Source organism: Nycticebus coucang, chromosome 1, assembly GCF_027406575.1.
Source record: "Nycticebus coucang isolate mNycCou1 chromosome 1, mNycCou1.pri, whole genome shotgun sequence".
NCBI classification, from domain to species: Eukaryota; Metazoa; Chordata; class Mammalia; order Primates; family Lorisidae; genus Nycticebus; species Nycticebus coucang.
The window spans coordinates 151973731-151994074 of NC_069780.1; the positions used below are offsets into that span (position 1 = coordinate 151973731).

The window sequence follows — 20344 nt, forward strand, 5'->3', positions numbered from 1 at the left end:
CTTATAAGAAGGAAAAGACAAGCCACAGATTAGGAGAAAATAATGTCCAAATCAATTTTCTAATAAAGGCCTTATATCCAGAATATATTTTTAAAACTTTTTAAAGCTTTATAATGAGAAATAAGAAACCCAATTAAAAAGTTCTCAAAATATTTGAATAGACACATAATCAAAGAAAATGTACGTAGCTAAGCATATACCTACCATATATGGGCTACTCATTTTTTTTTTTTTTTTTTTTGTAGAGACAGAGTCTCACCTTATCGCCCTTGGTAGAGTGCGTGGCGTCACACAGCTCACAGGAACCTCCAAATCCTTGGGCTTAGGCGATTCTCTTGCCTCAGCCTCCCAAGCAGCTGGGACTACAGGTGCCCACCACAACGCCCGGCTATTTTTTTGTTGCAGTTTGGCCGGGGCTGGGTTTGAACCCGCCACGCTCGGCTTATGGGGCTGGTGCCCTGCCCGCTGAGCTACAGGCGCCGCCCATGGGCTACTCATTTCACTCCTCACTTACCTTCTATTTTGGGGACACAGACAATGAATAAGTTTCCTAGGGCTACTCTAACAAAGTACAGGTTGAGTGTCCTTATCCAAAGTGCTTAGAACCAGAAGTATATCAGATTTCTGACTTTTTTTGTGGGGGGCCGGATCTGGTAATGTTTTCTTATATACTTAGCAGTTGAGCCATCCTAAATCTAAAAATTCAAAATTTTAAATGCTTCAGTGAGCATTTCCTTTGAGTGTCATGTCGGTACTCCAAAAAGTTTTGAATTTTGTAGCATTTCAGATTTTCAGGTTAGGAATACTCAATCTGTACCACAAACGGAGTGGTTTAAAGCAAGAGAAACGAATTTTCTTAAGGTTCTGGAGGCTAGAAGTCCTTTTGGGACTCTGGATAGAATCTTTATTTGCCTCTTCCAAGCTTCTAGTGGTAGCCGTCAATCTTTGGCATTCCTTAGCTTACAGCTACGTCAATCTTTGCTGGTATTGTTTCGTGACATTCTTATGTCTCTGTCTCTCCTTCTAAGGAAACCAGTCTTACTGTACGAAAGCCACCCTACTCTAGTAGGTGAAATCTTAGCTAATTAGATGTGCAGTGGTCCTAGTTCCAAAGAGGGTCCCATTTTGTGGTACTCAACATAGCTTTGTGTGGGGGGGGTGGGGGGCGGACAATTCAACCAATAACAAACAATAAGCAAAATAAGTAAATTACGTGGTATTTAAAACAGAGCTTGGCTAACTGTGGCCTATGGACCAAATCCAGCTTGCATCCTGTTTTTGTAAATATTGTTTTATTGGAATGAAGTGATGTGCATTTGTTTATATATTGTCTTTGGCTGCTTTTCCATCTTAGTAAAATAGTAAAGTATATATGCATAGAAAAATTGGCAAGAATATCCACCAAAATGGTCATAGTAGTTATCTCTTGGTGAGGTTATAGTGGACTTTCACATGACATTTTTTCAATTTCTTTTCACTTGACATTTTTAAAATATTGTTAAACAGTCCTTTTACCTTGTTAAATTATATCTAAGCCTTAATATGTGTGAAACAGTAATGAAGGATTCAACTCATTGCCTTAAATTTTCAAGTTATTGCATTTCAAATATGAGCTACCATCGCTTCTTGGCCTTTTGGCTAAGGTTGAGTGTGGAAAAGATTAGCCACCAGTTCTTGGGGTTGGTTTTTTTTTGTTGTTGTTGTTTGTTTTTTTGAGCCAGAGTCTCAAGCTGTCCCCCTGGGTAAAGTGCTGTGGCATCATAGCTTATAGCAACCTCCAACTCTTGGGCTGAAGCGATCTCTTGCCTCAGTTTTCCTATTTTTAGTAGAGACAAGTTCTCACTTTTGCTCAGGCTGGTCTCGAACTCGTAAACTCAAGCAGTCCACCTGCCTCAGCCTCCCAGAGTGCTAGGATTACAGGAGTGAGCTACCGCACCCAGCCACCAGTTCTTATGCTAGAATTAAACCTAGTACTGAGCAACATCTCTTAAAATAAAAGTTTATCTCTATGCAGAGAATAGTTTGGTAGTTGAGTTAGTAGGCTTAACTTAGTGGTAATAAAAGACAAAAAGTATGATTCTGTTAAAGAACTGTTTTAACTGTTTTGGTCAAACTCAGCAAAATATCTCTCACATTTCTATGACATTACATAGATATCAAAGAAGTTTGGATTTGGCGTAGGTGAACCAATAACATTGCAAGTGCAAGTGTACATCAAAACATAATACTAGGATATTTGAACACACAGGTGTTTATGGGATTGTTTTATTCTGAAGCTCAGAAGATATCTAAAGTGGGATGCTTTCTGCAAACCTGAAATCCTAACAGACAGGGATTCTAAAAGTACATATATACTGAATGTTATCAAAGCTAACTTTCTGAACAAGGCTTTCCTCCATTTACAGTAAGACCCAATGGAAAGAGCATGACATTTGGAGGCAGAAGATTTAGTGTTAAATCCCTGTTCCTTCACTTACTAATTTGGTGTTTTGGGTAAGTAATTTACCTTGTCTGAATTTTTGTATTTTATTTTGTTAAATTCCTGCCCTATCTACTCACTTCTCTCTAAGGTATTAGAGAATCAATTGAAATAATTTATGGGAAATTATTTTGTATAATGTAAAATAACATTGAAGTATTGTTGTGAACTCATAATTGGTACTAATGGAAGAGAGTTTAAGTGTGGATAATTTTTTAAATAAATAATTTAATAAGTAGTTAATTTAATACAGGTATGACCAACTTTTGGCAGATTTATTCATGGTTGATGAATTACTAATGTAGAAGAAAACACTTAGTTCTTGGAATAGATCTTTCCTATATTTATGGTTATTAATCATGTTTTGGCTTCATAGAAGCTTCCCAGATAACATGCACATTTCAAGGAAAATCAGTGTATGCAATATGTGGATATATGGTTGTAATATATGCATAGAAAATAAGAAGTGAGGAGACAGGATAATGTCATTAATAGAATTTTTTTTTTTTTTTTTTTGAGACAGTCTCACATTATCACCCTTGGTAGAGTGCAGTGATATCATACCTCACAGTAACCTCAAACTCTTGGTTTCAAGCAATCTTCTTGCCTCAGACTTCTGAATAGCTGGGGCTACAGGTACTCACCACAATGCTCGGCTATTTTAGAAACAGGGTCTCTCTCTTGCTCAGGCTCGTCTTGAACTTCTGAGCTCAGTCAATCCACCTGCCTTGGCCTCCCAGAGTGCAAGGATTACAGGCGTGAGCCACCACACCCAGCCTCATTAATAGAATTTTAAACTAAATATTTACTGTCAACAAAATAAAAGGGGGAAAATAAGCAGAGTTCTATCATTTTTGTCAACTTCAAGATAAGATATTCCCCCAAATGAAGTTAACTATATTGCATATAATGTTTTATATAGTGCTTTGGTGTGTCTTACTCGCGTAGGTTTGGACTGTGTAATCAAGTGCTGTATTGATGTTCCTTCATCACATCTCAGTGATAATCTTTTAAAAATTAGGAGACATTATTTCTAACTATTAAAATGTAAAACCTACCTTTGCCTGTTTTCTTTTACTTATATTCCGTAACACTTGTCAGGTAAATCTAATTACTTTGAAGTAATCGTAAATGCTTTCATGAATCTCTTGGAGTTGGTTGTAAGAATGTAATACATCAGTACAAAAATGGAATATTGTGGTGTTTTTTTTCAGTATGGGGCTATTTAAAGTTAGGGAGTAGAGAATGAAACAGGTGGAGGAAAATGGTTTCTATAACAATGGTTTAATTCTTTATGCCTGTTCTTAATACAACCTAAACAGTTCGTTATCAAATAATTTTGTTACAGAGGTGACTATTACATATTAGGGAATACATACGTTTGTATATTGAATAAAAGAATGCTGTGTTACAAGTGCAGTACTCTAAAGCCCTCCAGCGTCAAGAAATTAATAATTTTATTTAGGTGAACAAGTTTATACATTGTGTTTTTTTTTAATTTTTGTTTTCATTTTTTTGGAAACAAAGGCCCTGTCGCCCTGGGTACACTGAGTAAGAGTGCTGCCGCATCATCTTAGCCCACAGCAACCTCAAACTCTTAGGCTCACGTCATCTTGCCTCAGCCTCCCAGGCAGCTGGGACTACAGGAGTGTGCCACCATGCCCAACTAATTTCTAATTTTCCTTTTTTTTTTAGTAGAGACAGGACCTTGCTTTTTTGCTCAGGCTGTTGTCAAACTCATGAGCTTAAGCAGTCCATCTGCCTCAGCCTCCCAGAGTGCTGTGATTACTATGCATTGTGACTTTTAAAATTTAAGTTGTATTTGTTTTTTGCATAAGTATTAAAAGTCACATTGGTACAACGTGGAAAGGTGCAAAGAGTATACAGGGTAGCTTCTCTTCCCACCCCAGTGGGAAGACAATGTGAGACTGTTTCAGAGGATATACTTCCTTCTAGAAATATCCTTCTAAAGATACTTTATGCATATATGAATAAATGAATGTATATTTCTTCTTCTTTCTTTTGCCTCCAAATAAGCAAATGCAGTTTTGCACCATAACAATGTATTTTAGATAGCATTACATATTTGTAAATATAGAACTCCTTTTTTTTTTTTAATGGCTACATATTTACTGTGTTTCAGTTTACCATAATTAACTACCATCCTGTCATGAATGTTTAGGCAGCTTCAGCCTTCTGTTACAAACGATGCTGTTATATATGGAGCATTGTTTTTCGTATCTAAAGCATACAATAAGTGGAAGTAGAAATATTAGATTCAAATACGTGTGTTTTAATTTTGATTGATGCTGTAAAACTAGATACATACCTTGCCTGAGTAGGTTTGTTTTTAATTGAGGTTTAACATACAAACAATAAAATTCACCATTTTTTAAGTGGACAGTTTATTAGGAAGCTTTTGCCAGTGTACACAATGACCTATAGGGTATGTATATAACAATGCATTTATTGCTTGGTCTTATAGTACTACATTGATACCTTTTTGGTTTTTATATTTTTGCCAACACTACAGGTGTCCTTTGGCTATACACCTTGTCTGGGTAGCTTTTGTGTGTTTTTAGAGAGGTCTAATTTATAAACAATAAAATTTATTAATTTTTAGTGTATAATTTGACAGGAAACCCATGGGTCTCTTGCATTTCTGCATGTCTTATGAGCAAAAGTCCTGTTTTTTTCCTGACCTATCTTTTCAAGGATATTGGAAGATAGAATGGCATCTCTAGCAAAGAGCAGGTTTGCCTAGGAAGATAATGTCTCCCTCTAGAGCAGTGCTTTTCAACCTTTTTTTTTAATCTCTCACTTGAACCTATAGTTAAGCTTCCATGGCACACTTAAATTATGTTGATCTAAAAAAAAAAGGGGGGGAAGAATATGCTTTGAACTGCTTTTGAAAATAATTAAATTCGTGATCTCTAAAACTTCTCATGGCACACCAGTTGAAAATCACTGTTTTGAGTAAAAAGTCAGGCATGCTGCCTACTCCAGTTTTTTAAAAACTTGTGTTTCGTAAGCTTCATCTTTTTGTAAGTCACCCTGTGCAAATGTCACCTGACTCTTCACAACGTACTGTGGGAATTGGGACTCAAGCAACTAGCATAAGAAAATGCTGATACTCTGACTACTGTTATTATGAGTTATAAAGTCTTTTGTCTCTGACTCAGGAGCCTCCTGTCTTGCCATTATCTAATAAATTATGGGAGACTAACTTGTTAGCGTGAAAGGAAGGTAAAATCCCAGAGCATTCATAATTCTTGACACAATTGAATGAATTTTGACAAATGTAAACAGTCTTGTAGTTACCACTACAATTGGGTCATAGAATATTTCTTATTTCTGTCACTCCAAAAGCTCCCCTTTACATGTATTTCCCTCTTCTGCCTCAGCCCCAGACAGCCCCAGACAGATCTGCTTTCTGTCACCCTAGTTTTGGCATTTCTACAATTTCCTATAAACAGTTATAAGTGATTCTGTTGTGTCTGGCATCTTTAGTTAATCATGATGCCTTTGAGATTCATTCATGCTATTGCATCACTACTTCATTTTGTTTTATTGCAGAGTGGTATTGTGTTGTACGGCCAGGCCATACCGTTATTTGAATATAAATACATCCATTTGCAGTCATCAGACATTTTTGTTGGTTCTACTTTGGAACTATTATGAATAAAGCTTTGATGAACACTTGAGTGAGTATAATTCTTAATGTGGACATGTATTTTTATTTTGTGGTGTACCTTCTACCTTCTTAGGAATAGAAATGCCAGGTTTTATGGTGTACTTTGTTGTTTTTTTTTTTTGGCAGTTTTTGGTCAGGGCTGGGTTTGAACCCCCCACCTCTGGCATATGGGGCCAGCGCCCTACTCCTTTGAGCCACAGGTGCTGCCCTTTATGGTGTACTTTTAATAATTTGGTAAAGAGCCGGGTGTGGTGGCTCACACCTGTCATCCTAGCACCCTGGGAGGCCAAGGCGGGTGGATTGCCCTGAGCTTAGAGGTTTGAGACCAGCATGAGCCAGAGTGAGACCCTATCTCTACCAAAAAAAAAAAAGCCGGGCGTTCTGGCAGGCGCCTATAATCCCAGCTACTTGGGAGGCTGAGGCAAGAGAATCGCTTAAGCTCAGGAAGTGGAGGTTGCTATGAGCTATGAAGCCATGGTACTCTACTGAAGGCCACAAAGTGAGACTCTGTCTCAATAAAAAATAAAATAAAAGAAAGAAAGAAAAAAGAAAAGAAAAACTTCAAAATAATTTGGTAAAGAACTGGCAGATTGTTTTCCAGAGTATATTGTTTTGTATTTCTTTCTGGGCATCTCATTTTGCCTGAGGGTGAAAGCAGCTTTTCATATGTTGGAGTTAATTATACAGTGAAAGCTACAGAGTTGGCCACCTCAATGGAAGCTCCTTACGTTGACCACCTCCATATGTTGCTCAGTTGCTACAGTCGCTTACACGTCAACTTACAGCGGTTCTACTTTGTCTTTCCTTTTCTATCAACTACCTATTTAAATCTTTTTGCCTGTTTTTGTGAGGTGTTAGTATTTTAGTGATTTGTAGGCTTTCTTCATACGTTAGGGAATATTTTTGGTCATTTGGTCATGCTGTAGATTATAGTCTTTTCCATTCACCAAGTATCTTTTGAGGTTACGTATAGTGGATTTTGCCATGCAGAAATTTGTCTCTCTGACGTTCGCAATCTCAGAGTTATTTACTAATGGTATAAGACTTTACATTATAAAGAAAAAGGATTTCTCTTTTAATTAACTTTAAAAGTATAAATTATATATTCTAGCAATGTTTACAATAGTCATGACTTAAGTGGGAATAAAGAAAAATAATCCGAAAACTTGTTTTTGCATTCTCATAAGGATTTTACCACCTTTTAGGCAACAAAGGTAGAGTCTTTAAATTACATGTGTATAAATGAAAAAAATACTAAAAAGAATATTACATGTGTTTGTTACAGAAATATCTTTGCCAAGATGTTGGTGTTGCAGATTTGGCTAGTGCCAGCCTTCTTTATTTTCCTCACTGCTGAGTCTATGGGTAAGGTGCATGAAATATCCTAACTTCTCACTCCATAAATCAGGTTAATACAGGGTGGCCATAAAGTTCGTGGGCAATATAAATAGTTACAACGAACTTTATCGTCACTCTGTGTATCTTTATATCATTACATAATTGAATTTATGTTTAAATGTTTAGTTATGCTTTTATAGTTTTTCTAGGATAATTATTGAGAAAGTAATGTTGTCTTAAAATGATTTTAATAATTAGGAATACTCTTGATAATCTGTTTTGTATAATTTGAGTTGTCACAGTCATTCAGTAATCCTAATTGCTGTTTAGCTATACTAACAGTAACTTTAAAGTGGGGAAAGGAAAGAAGTGTGTTTTGTTTTGTTTTAATGAAGAAGTAGGAGAAAATCTGTTAACTCTTAGCACTTCACTCTGTAATTTCCAGAAGTGTCACTGACCAGTGTGGTTTATGATAGCTAGAATGAAGACGTACCTGAAGCAGTACTAGTCAACTGAAGTTTATAGCTTGATGCCCTCCTGAGATCTGGTTGTTACTATGCCGCAGTGACTTCAATAGAGAAATTAAGAATGAATGTTTAAATAGTCTTAACAGTTTTACACAGCCGTGACATCCAAGCATGTGATCAGGGGACCTGTACTGTCAAACACAGTATAAAACAAAAGTATAAGTTTGTGACAGATTGGAAGAGGTTAAAAAAACTGATCTTCCGTGACAGATAGTTGAGAAACACTCCTCTAAATCACTCCCTCACCAAATCCAAGACACTTAAAGTAACAGAAAGGATATGTTGAAAATCTATCATATTTAAAACGAGCTTCCTTATTCTTGAACCCACATTTTCCTTCCTATAACTTTTTTTTATTAGTTATACTTCTAGAGTAAGCCAAATTTCTCTTTCCGCTCTTTTTCTCTTCAGGTATTAAAGGATTGCTTTCCTGTGTCTCTAGTACTCTTCCCCCAACTGAACTTAGCAGTTATCCTAATATGTGTGTGCTAACTGTCCTTCTGATTCTTCTCTCACTTACCCATATAGCATTTAAAATATAATACCATCCTAACCCTCCCACTTACCTGGCTATAGGACTTTGGCCAGTCATTTAATCTGTGCCTCAGTTTCCTTACCTATAAAATTCAGATACTCGTGGTTCGTACCTTCTAGGATTTTTAGGATTATATGAGTTAATATATAGAAAGCATTTGGATAGTGCCTGGGCAATAGTAAATATATGAAAAAGTATAGTTTTTATATTATAATAACCATGTTATGGTTATTATTTTTTAATAGAACATACCTTATTTTAAAAAATGTGCCAGAATTAGACTGAATATTGTGGCTCTCTTACTTACATGAATCTGAACATCGTTTTTATAAAGCAGCTAAGGTACAGTTTTATGTTAAGTTAGTGGTCAGTGAAAACTCTCAGGTTTTTTTTGTTTGTTTGTTTTGTTTTTTGAGACAGAGTCTCACTATGTTGCCTGGAGTAGAGTGCTGTGGTATCACAGCTCACAGCAACCTCCAACTCCTGGGCTCAAGCAATTCTCATGCCTCTGCCTCCGAAGTAGCTGAGATTATAGGCACCTGCCACAATGGGCTATTTTTTTGGTTGCAGCCGTCATTGTTGTTTGGCGGGCCCGGGCTGGATTCAAACCTGCCAGCTCAGGTGTATGTGGCTGGCGACTTAGCCTCTTGAGCCACAGGCGCCAAGCCTCTCAGGTTGTTTTTACATGATTACTTGAAGCCAGTTCTCCCTCACCCTATTATATTTCTTATTAACCTAAGTAGGAAATATTTCCTCTGTTGCAAATTTCATTTTATTAGATCTAGCCTATTCTTCTAATCTTGTGAACCCTCACATTTTCTTCCAAAGTTTTGGCAGTCATTCATAGTCCTATCCTCTGCTAATGGATAAGTGCGTGTCTCAGAGATAAAGACTTCCCCCACGTTGTTGATGAAAATGTTGAAAATAACAGGACTGTATTAGCTGTCTCTTACTGCCTTACAAAGATTCCAAAACTTCAAAGCTTAAAATGACGACTCATTATCTGTCATGGTTGCTATGGATCAGAAAGGCAGATAGGCAGGTACAGCTGGACAGATTGATCTTTGCTCTGTAGGACCACAGCTAGAATATTCAACCAGGGGCAGAAATAATCTTCAAGTGCATTCATTTATATGTCTGGTGTTGTTGCTGACTGTAGGCTGAGGGCTTTGCTGGGGCTGTTGATCAAAACACCACACAGGCTGAGGGCTTTGCTGGGCTGTTGATCAAAATGGCCACAAAGCATGGCTGGATTACAAGAGCAAATGTCCCAAGAGTGAATGAAAGTTGGAAGCTGGAAGCTGTACTGTTTTAATGATCTAACCTTGGAAGTCATATAGCACACTCTGCTGTCTGGAGTAGACACAAGCACCCACACAGATCTGTGATGGTTGAGAGGAAAATAGACCCCACTTCTTTGGGAAAGGAGTATCAGTAACATTGTGAGAAGGATGTGTAGGATGGAAAGAAAATATATGTGTAGCCATCCTTGGAAAATAGTCTTCCTCAAGGACTGAGGAGAGGCAGGCACTTTAGCATATTCTGCTCAAGACTACCCTCTCATTGACTTTTTTCTTAGTCTTTTTTTTTTTTTTTGTTAGAGACAGGGTTTTTTTTTTTGTTTGTTTGTTTTGTAGAGACAGAGTCTCACTGTACCGCCCTCGGTAGAGTGCGGTAGAGTGCTGTGGCGTCACACGGCTCACAGCAACCTCTAACTCTTGGGCTTACGCGATTCTCTTGCCTCAGCCTCCCAAGCAGCTGGGACTACAGGCGCCTGCCACAACGTCCGGCTATTTTTTTTTTGTTGTTGTTGTTGTAGTTTTGGCCGGGGCTGGGTTTGAACCCACCACCCTCGGCATATGGGGCCAGCACCCTACTCACTGAGCCACAGGCGCCGCCCAGAGACAAGGTTTTACTATGTTGCCTAGGCTGGTCTCAAACTCTTGGCTTAAGTGATCTTTCCACCTTGGCCTCCCAAAGTGCTGTGATTATAGATATGAGCCACCATGCTCAGCCTAGTATTTTTTATATATGAGTAATCAATTAAACATTAATTTGAATGTATGAAAAGTAGCCAAATATCAGCAATTTCAAAATGTTCATTCTAATATCTATTATAGTACATTCTAATACACATTTCTTCATCTTGCCCACATGAATATTCAAAATAACTCAGATACCTTTATTAATTAAAATATTCTCTTTCTACAATTTAATCTCAGTCTAGTAGCTCTGTAAAAATGAGATTAATTTGGCATAGGATCATTTTAATGAGCCTGTTTCACTTTGAAAACTGAAACATTTACCCATTTTTAGTATTTTTCTTATTCTACATGATTAGAAGTGAGTAACATGGAATCTTATAACTTGTGTGTTTAGTCCTCTAGAATATATATTTCATATTTATAGTTCTCTGTAGTTACTTTAGAGAAAGTCAATCAGGGGTGATTTTGCCAAGGAATAAAGTGAGGTCTAGGGAATTGTAAGTAAGGTCTGGCCTAGTATCAGAGAGTGTCTTATTTGTAAAGATCTTCCACATGAAGTTCCATACTATTGGAAATTGAAAGTAATAAATGCATTTAACTTACATTAGACATGTATTAATAATGGCAAAGTGATACAAAAGGCCACATTATAAAAGTTTTGAAACAAAGACATACGCATTCGTACTCCTGGCCTTACAGGCCTTGTGAGAGGTCTCAGGTTTCTATTTGGGAGTACAGTTATTGTTTTGTTTTGTTTTTTGGTTTTTTTTTTGAGACAGAGCCTTGCTCTGTCATCCAGACTAGAGTACGATGGCTTCAGCCTAGCTCAAACTTCTGAACTCAAACGATCCTTCTGCCTCAGCTTCCCAAGTAGCTGGGACTACAGGCTACAGGCACCCACCACAACACCTAGCTATTATTTCTTTTCTTCTCTTTTTTTTTTTTTTTTTTTTTGGTGCAGTTGTTATTGTTTTTTATCTGGCCCAGCTGGGTTTGAATCTGCCAGCCTCAGTGTATGTGGCCAGTGCCCTACCCACTGAGCTATGGGCGCTGTCCTTATTATTTCTATTTTTAGTAGAGATGGGGTCTCACTTTGCTTAGGTTGGTCTTGAACTCCTGACATCAAGTGATGTTCCCACTTGGCCTTCTAGAATGAGCCACCAAACCTGGCCTGAGAGTACAGCTTTGACTACAAAAACTGTTTTTTATTTTTCTTCCTAAGTTTGAGTGATATGGAAAAAGGAAACAATTGTTTAACTTTTAAAGTTAGTTTTATCCTTTGTGTCATCTATACTGGAACAATGTTTGACATTGGATAATTAAGGTTGACTCTGTAAAAGTATTGCACCTTTCTTTAGCTATAAAATAATGGGTTGACATAAATGCTCTCCATGTGTCTTTTCAGATTCATAATTCTGTTATTCTGTTCTCTTACCATAAGTACCAGAACCATTCACCTCTGATGGAACCTTCCAAACCCTATCAATGTGACGCGATTCCATGGATCTGGAGAGTAGTAATAACGTTGCTAGACTATTATTTATTTGGAGGCCTTTTTTGAGTACCAAGCATTGTACTAAGTGCTTTACATAAGTCATTTTTAATTTCAAAATACCTTCAGAGGTAACCACCCAAAAAGCCATTGGTAGGTAGGATTCATTGAGGAAAGCTGCTTCAAAATTGTGAACACTGACACAAAAGAAAGAGAATAGAATCAAGCCAACTAGTTGAGACTTTTATCTTTTTAGTAATAGCCAGTAAATAATTTAAAGTAGGTAAATGTCATAATCATTTTATTAGGTCATTAAATCTGAAATGTCATATTTTGAATCAAAAACTTATTGTATCTCAAACAAGAAGTAGTGTGATCAATCAAAATATGTGTCAAAAATATCGACACAGTTTTGCCAGGTAGCATTTTTACTCCAGCAGTAAAGAAGCCTGGAGAATGAGTGGCAGTGAAATTGTGACAGACATTTTCCACAGCTTTTTGAGAATTGAATATTTTACCTTGCAAGCAGTGGTCCAAAACCTGGAAGAAGTCGGGGTTGGTGCAAAGAAATCCTGGTAAATATGGTGGATGATAGAGAGTTTCCAAGTTCAGTTTCTGTAGTTTCAGCAGTGTTTGTGCATCATGTGGTTGAACATTGTCTTGTAAGAGGATTAGCCTGTCTATTGGCCAGTCTCAGCTGCTTAATCTCAAGCATCCTCATCATGTTGTCCAGTTCCTTGCAGTAGACATCCACCGTAATCGACTGACCAGGTTTCATGAAGCTGCAGTGGATAAGACCACTGCTAGACCACACAGACACCATCAGCTTTTTTTTGATGAATATTCAATTTTGGACTGTGTTTCACCACTTCATATTTATCCAGCCATTGTATAATTTTCATCACACATTTTTCATCACACATACCAACACAGTGTGGAAATGGCTCACTTTTATGTCACGACAGCAAAGAAAGGCAAGCTTCATGATGATTTCTCTTCTGACATTCTTTTAATACATGAAGAACCCATCTATGCAGCTTTTTACCTTGCCAATTTGTTTGAAATTGTCCAGTATTATTGGATTAGTAACATCAAACCTTGTGGCTAATTCATGCATAGGTTGAGATGGACTGGCTTCCACTACAGCTTTCAGCTCATCATTATCCATCTTCATCTCAGATCACCCACAGGGGTCATTTTCAAGGTTAAAGTCATCAGAATGGAACTTCTGCTGAAATTAGCGACATACTGTGTCTTCTTCATTAGCCACATCCTTCCCAAACTTTCTTTGATATTTTTAGCTGTCTGCATTGCACTGATTCCACGATGGAACTCATATTCAAAAATAACATGACTTATCTATGGTTTCACAAAAATTGCTCTTAAAAATTATTTTTGAAAGATAATCACAAACTAAAACGTATGTCTGAAAGAATGAGGATATGTACCTTCATAGTAAAAAAGGAAAGTGTCAAAATGAAATGCCAGAGGTATCAACTATAAAACTTGGTACTTAAAGAAATTGGACATTTCATATTTAATAACCTAACAGAACAGTAACCGTGGCAGCAGTATGTAAGATAAACTGGAAGAAGGCCAGACTAGTATAATATTGATGGCCCGAGCTTTAGTAGTCACAGTAGCAATGGAAAGAAGAGGTGGATGCGCATATTAAGAAAATAGAACCCACAAGACTTAGTGCAGTATTGTTAAGTTAGAGATTAGAGGAGGCTAATTAGAGATGTTGAAGGTGACTACACAGTATCTGGCCTAGGTGACTGAGTGGAAGTGGTGCTGTTAGTAGAGTCAGATAAATAAGAAGAAATAATAACTTTAGGGACTTTGATGTTATTTAAAATAACTGTAGGCTAGCTTCTGTCAAATAGGCTGTTGAAAGCATAGGGATTTAGATCTCATCAACATCCAATAGGTGACAGGTAAAGCTTATAGTTGTGTGTGATTTTATTTTTTTTTTTTTTTACCCAATCCGATTCTTGGTTTTGAAATAGGGGATCTTATCCCACATGTTCGTTGTTTAATATATTTGGTCATCTTACTCTGTTCTGTTTTTTTATTGCTCCCTATTTCCAAATGTCTGAGTTTTGATACATGGACAATTGTACTGCCTCTTTGTGTCAGTAACCATCCAAAAAACCACTGGCAGACAGGATTCACTGAGGAAAGCTGCCTCAAAATTGCCATCTGCATCCCACAGCAGTATTTAGGGCTACGGAGGAGAGCAGACTAACCCTGCCTGTTTTCTGGAGAGTTTAGTTTAGACCTTGGCTCTGAATGAAGGAACATACAGGTGGTGGGGCAAGTGTGAATCATGCCACAGGGGTTCTGTTTCCTGAAGAAACATTAGAATAGTATGCATACTGTGGACTGAAGCTTGAATAGGTTTTCCTTAATTCAGCTCTATCTACCCGGTAATTTGTTACTAATTACCTACCCGGTAATCTTCCTTTACAAATTTAGGCCTTAAATTTGGACCATATTAATTTTCACCTTTGTTTTCTTCTTTTTCTGTGTTTTTTGGGATAGTTAGTGAAGGCTAAGGGACTCTACCTTGAATGCTACCAGCCAGACAGCATTTTGTACCAGAAAATTCAGTCCATTTGATGTGTGTTTTGTTGTTCCTTTGTAGGTCAACTTCTAGATCCATGTGGTTATATCACTCCTGAATCTCCAGTTGTACAAGTTGGTTCTAATTTCACTGCAGTTTGTGTGCTAAAGGAAAAATGTATGGATTTTTTTCATGTAAATGCTACTTACATTGTCTGGAAAACAAACCATTTTACTGTTCCTAAGGAGCAATATACGATCATAAACCGCACGGCATCCAGTGTCACCTTTACAAATATAGCTTCATTAAATGTTCAGCTCACTTGCAACATACTTACATTTGGACAGATTGAGCAGAATGTTTATGGAATCACAGTAATTTCAGGATGTAAGTTTTGTTTTTGTCTTATTTCAGTCCTTGTCATAACTATTGAACCACATTTTTTAATGTCTATTGATCTTTATGAAATGAAGTAATCTGTGGACTCAGCGACTTTTGGACATATTTACTTTTTTAAAAATAAGCTTAGAAGTAGAAACTACATTTGCATTATTAATATACAAAAAGCCTAAAGACTGATACAAGTCTCATCTCTTTCCTGAAAGTCAGTTGTTTTTTTGTTGTTGTTGTTTTTGAGGCAGAGTCTCAAGCTGTCATCCTGGACAGAGTGCTGTGGTGTCATAGCTCACAGCTACCTCCAACTCTTGGGCTCAAGCAATCCTCTTGCCTCAGTTTTTCTATTTTTTTTTAGCTGTCTTGGGCCAGGTTCGAACCCACCACCCTTGGTGTATGTGGCCAGCGCCCTGCTGACTGAGCTACAGGCGCCGCCTATTTTCATTTTTCTAGAGAGTTATTTGACATGATACCGCAAAAGAGTATTGTCAAATTCAAATCTGTGAATATATTCATTGTAACTTTCAATATCCTTTAATTGCTGAGATAATGCATTTAAAGCAGCTGCTTACAGAAGGTGAATAAATACTGGAGAAAGTCCTTATTTTTTTTTTTTTTTTTTTGTGGTTTTTGGCCAGGGCTGGGCTTGAACCCGCCACCTCTGGCATATGGGACTGGCTCCCTACCCCGTTGAGCCACAGGCACCGCCCAAGAAAGTCCTTGTTAAAGGTCAAAGGAAATAAAGTAAACTTTCTGTGATCCAAAAATGGGGCAGCAAATTTGTGGATCACTCAAACTTTATGGTTTTAGCATTTGCTTTTCTTCCAACAGAGTTTGGGAAATCAATAAGAAGAGAAATATAAATGAATCATTTTTTGCTTCTATTTTTGCCTTTTGTTAACATATTACTTCAAAAAATATACTTAATGGAGAGATCAGTTGGCATTTTTAATCCAGTTATAAATGAAAGTTGATTTTATGTAGAAAGTTAATGTGAAACAGACTAAGTAATGTGAAACAAACTAAGTAATAACAATTAAGATAGATAATATGTGTTACTATCCAAAGGGAAGTTTGAGTTTGAATAGAAAAGAAATTAACTTTTTTATCACCAGTCTTTCATTATGTCCGTACTTTTTGCTTGAGTTTGTTTTTTCTATCTGAATTTAGGTGGTAAATGTCTTGGGTAATACATACACTGCATAATATTTGTGGATATAAACCTTTTGAGAATTAATTGCTAATTATTCTCTTTTAGTGCCTCCAGAGAAACCTAAAAATTTGAATTGCATTGTGAATGAGGGAAAGAAAATGATGTGTCATTGGGATCCTGGAAGGGAAACATATCTGGAAACAAACTTCACTTTAAAATCGGAATGGTACATTATTTTAAGTCTATTGTTTGTTAGCTTTATTAAGTTAGTCATTTTTGCTAGAATTTCTTTTTTAACAATATTATTTCAAACATTTATCTTTATATTTTGGAAGATCTCAATTATACATGAAAGTAAAAGAATTGTATAAATGCCTATGTACCCATCACCCAGCTTCAAACGATGATCATAATTTCTAGACTTTTTCAGTGGAAACAGCTAAGAAATACTTGTAGTTTAAGATAAATTACAACATAAAAAATATGAACTCATATTTCCAATTTAAAATTAGGACCACAGATTTTTTTTTTTTTTTTAAGAATCAGCCAAATATATTTATTTTTTATTTATTTATTTTTTATTATTATTATTATTTTTATTGTTGGGGATTGATTGAGGGTACAATAAGCCAGGTTACACTGATTGCAATTGTTAGGTAAAGTCCCTCTTGCAATCATGTCTTGCCCCCATAAAGTGTGACACACACCAAGGCCCCACCCCCCTCCCTCCGTCCCTCTTTCTGCTTTCCCCCCCATAACCTTAATTGTCATTAATTGTCCTCATATCAAAATTGAGTACATAGGATTCATGCTTCTCCATTCTTGTGATGCTTTACTAAGAATAATGTCTTCCACTTCCATCCAGGTTAATACGAAGGATGTAAAGTCTCCATTTTTTTAATGGCTGAATAGTATTCCATGGTATACATATACCACAGCTTGTTAATCCATTCCTGGGTTGGTGGGCATTTAGGCTGTTTCCACATTTTGGCGATTGTAAATTGAGCTGCAATAAACAGTCTAGTACAAGTGTCCTTATGATAAAAGGATTTTTTTCCTTCTGGGTAGATGCCCAGTAATGGGATTGCAGGATCAAATCAGAAGGACCACAGATTTTTACATAATTTCATCCATCTAACATCTATATCTCCTCTCTTCACTAAAAACCCTAGTTTTCTCAACAACACCAATGTAATTATTAACTTGTTTTATCCTACAGGAAACACATTTGCAGAATAACAGTACAAGTATTAGCACCAACAATATGATTACTAAAAACAATTTTAAGATTATTTTTCTCTGTGAAGGATGCATTGTCCCATTACTGTGTTTTAAAGTTTCTTGAAATAGTTCTTTTCCATGTGATTATACCAAAAGTTCAATACACAAGTTTATATGTCTCATTTTGCTTTTACTTTTTAGGACTTTTTCTTAATAATTATATAAAATAATAAATCCCCAAAGGCAAATCTGTTAAATGAGGTATATTCAGAGAAGCCTAAATTCTATCCCTGTCTCCTCTACCTTGATTCCTTCTTTGATTTTGGTTTGGTTTGTCCTGTTTTTAAAAATAGTGTTTGTATATAAATATTTTTAATTGAGGCATAATTTATATACCTGTGAGTAAATATGGTAGTATTACTTGCAACTTTCCATGGTGACAGAAATCAGAAAGGGGTTTCCTGCATATGACTAAAAAGAGGCTGAGAGAATTTTCTGGGGTGATAGAAATTTTTATCACTGATCTCCTGTCACCTTGCATACTGTGCTTAAAGAAAGATATTTCTGGTACAGTGAAGACTGTGTTTCAGAAAAGGAGAAAAACTGTACAGATCACAAGAAAATAGATAATTTCTGAAGAGGGATCATTGGAAGTGAGCATAAAATTCTAAAGTGTAATGGTCTTAAACTAAAAATTTGAAAATAATTTTGTTTCATAAGGTAAAGATAAAATTCAGTTTTAAAGAAAGACAGGTTAGTTTTTAAGAAATTTTATTTGTTTTTAGCGATTAATAATTTATTGCAAAATTTGCTATAAAAATTTGGGTCTCATTCGACTCTTCTAAGGATCTTTTTCACTCTCATTTTTTCAGATCTGATTTTAATAACTAATTCTTGCATTTTTTTTTTTTTAGGGCAACAGAGAAGTTTGCTGATTGTAAAACAAAACACGACACTCCCAACTCGTGCACTGTTGAGTATTCTCCTGTGTATTTTGTCAACATTGAAGTCTGGGTTGAAGTAGAGAATGCCCTTGGGAAGGTTACATCAGCTCATATCAATTTTGATCCTGTAGATAAAGGTAGTTATAAACCTGAATTCAAGAATGTATTAGATACAGTAGCAGTTTATAAGTTAAAGTGGTTTTTAGATTTTAATTGTTATAGGAACAAATATTTAATTACCTTAGTGATTTTTACAAAGGCATTTCCTTAGTAATGTTTAACATAATTTGGAATGAGAAAAATATTCACATTGCAGCTATACTGAGAGCTATTTTCACTTTGAATGTCATCATCTGGTATTTTTCTACTATTTATACTATTGTAATCACAATATACATGTTCTGTTTTTATTCTTTTTAAACATTTTATGTATCATAAATATATCTTTTGATATCTGAACCTGAAAAGATTAATAAGCATAATAAACTGACAAGAAAAACTGAAGTTTCTTTAGAAAACTTTCCTTTCCATTATGTAGTACAGCATAGCACAGCATTGCTTTCAGAGAAATTAGTTCATTTGGTAAGAATAAATGAATATTATAAATGAAAGAAAAGAGTAAAGGGTATATTTGAATTTGCATATGAAGTTGTAAAAGTAAAACTTAATAAACGTAGGATTTATTTCCTTCCTCAGTGAAGCCAAATCCACCTCATAATTTATCAGTGAGCAACTCAGAGGAACTGTCTAGTATCTTAAAACTGACATGGATCAACCCCAGTATTAAGACTGTTATAAGACTGAAATATAACATTCACTATAGGACCGAAGGTGCCTTAACTTGGAATGAGGTAAACTGAAAGTTATTGTTTATTCAAATAGTCTTTCTTACAGCCCTCTAACCTAAAAGTCTCAATCACTTTCTGAATGTCTGAAGTTTCTGGTTATGTAAAATACTTTTCTTTACACCTCTTCTGGGTCTTTATTTTAAACAAAGGTAAGCAGGAAGATATTGATATGGAAAATACAGCTTTACTGTACACAGTAGTACTTAAGTGAACTTGGAAGTGATACAGACCGATAATAATGACATTTTTGATGAGAGGTGAAAGGAATGCAAGTAATAAGCAAATTAAATAGAGGAGCAAAAATATAGACTGTAAGGATAAGAGCATGGTTGGCACATCACAGTCTACAGGCCAAAATCAGCCTATCACTTGTTTTCGTAAATAAAGTTTTATTAGAACATAGCCACGCTTGTTTACATATTGTCTGTATTTTTATCTTGCATTGGAAGAGTTGAGTAGTTGCATTGATACCTAAATAAGGTATCAAATTTCTGGCCTACAAGTCTAAAATACGAGTGAATATTTTGTCTAGCTCTTTATAGAACATTCGTCAACCCCTGAGGTAGGGGATGAGATTGGTAGGGAACTTGTGAGACTAATGAGGAAAGGGTCATGTACTCAAGATGATGCCATCAGCAAAAGAAATACTTGGAGCTTTTTAAAAGTCTATCGCTGTAGTATTGAGGGACTCATACTATTCTGTTGTAGTTCATTTATCACTAACAGGTTTTCTTTTTTTTTTTCTTTTGTTTTTGCTTTTGTTACTCTTATTACAGTAATGAACATATAAGGGAATTGAGTGCATGACCTTACTCTAATGTCCTCACTGCACTTATCTAAAGGACTCAGAATACAGTCAGAAAAAGCAGAGTATAGGGAAACCTAAGATAGTGCAGTTCCTACTCTAGGCTTATAGCTATTACTACTTCTAGGCCTAAAAGGATGGGAGGAGGTACCAAAAAATGAAAGAAAGTCAGATAGAGAGGCCTGCCTCGAAGGGAACAGTGACACTGAGATGAGAGACACAGCAGCCTCAGGTAGAAGGCAAGGTAGATAAACAATGTTACTCTCACTGCTCTTCTATACCTTTTCTCTCCTGCCCATTAACCAAACTCACCATGAAGCTAGTTGGAATGAGAACCCACAGATGAAATTCACAAAGGTCAGCA

The 20344-nt window shown here is 36.2% G+C and overlaps 1 protein-coding gene across 3 annotated transcripts in view; it reads left to right on the forward strand.

Annotated features, from left to right (window-relative positions):
• The window catches only part of IL6ST (interleukin 6 cytokine family signal transducer), a 48809-nt gene that overhangs the window by 9831 nt on the left and 18634 nt on the right, over positions 1-20344 (forward strand). For 2 of the 3 annotated variants that reach the window (XM_053590388.1, XM_053590398.1), the window contains exons 2-7: positions 2406-2493; positions 7459-7538; positions 14698-15003; positions 16268-16388; positions 18298-18464; positions 19024-19178. In XM_053590388.1, coding sequence (XP_053446363.1) covers positions 2426-2493; positions 7459-7538; positions 14698-15003; positions 16268-16388; positions 18298-18464; positions 19024-19178 — 897 coding nt within the window. In that variant the 5' untranslated portion in view covers positions 2406-2425. Of the gene's footprint in view, positions 1-2405; positions 2494-6055; positions 6184-7458; positions 7539-14697; positions 15004-16267; positions 16389-18297; positions 18465-19023; positions 19179-20344 lie in introns of those variants that run through there. The other variant, XM_053590407.1, reaches the window with a different exon arrangement.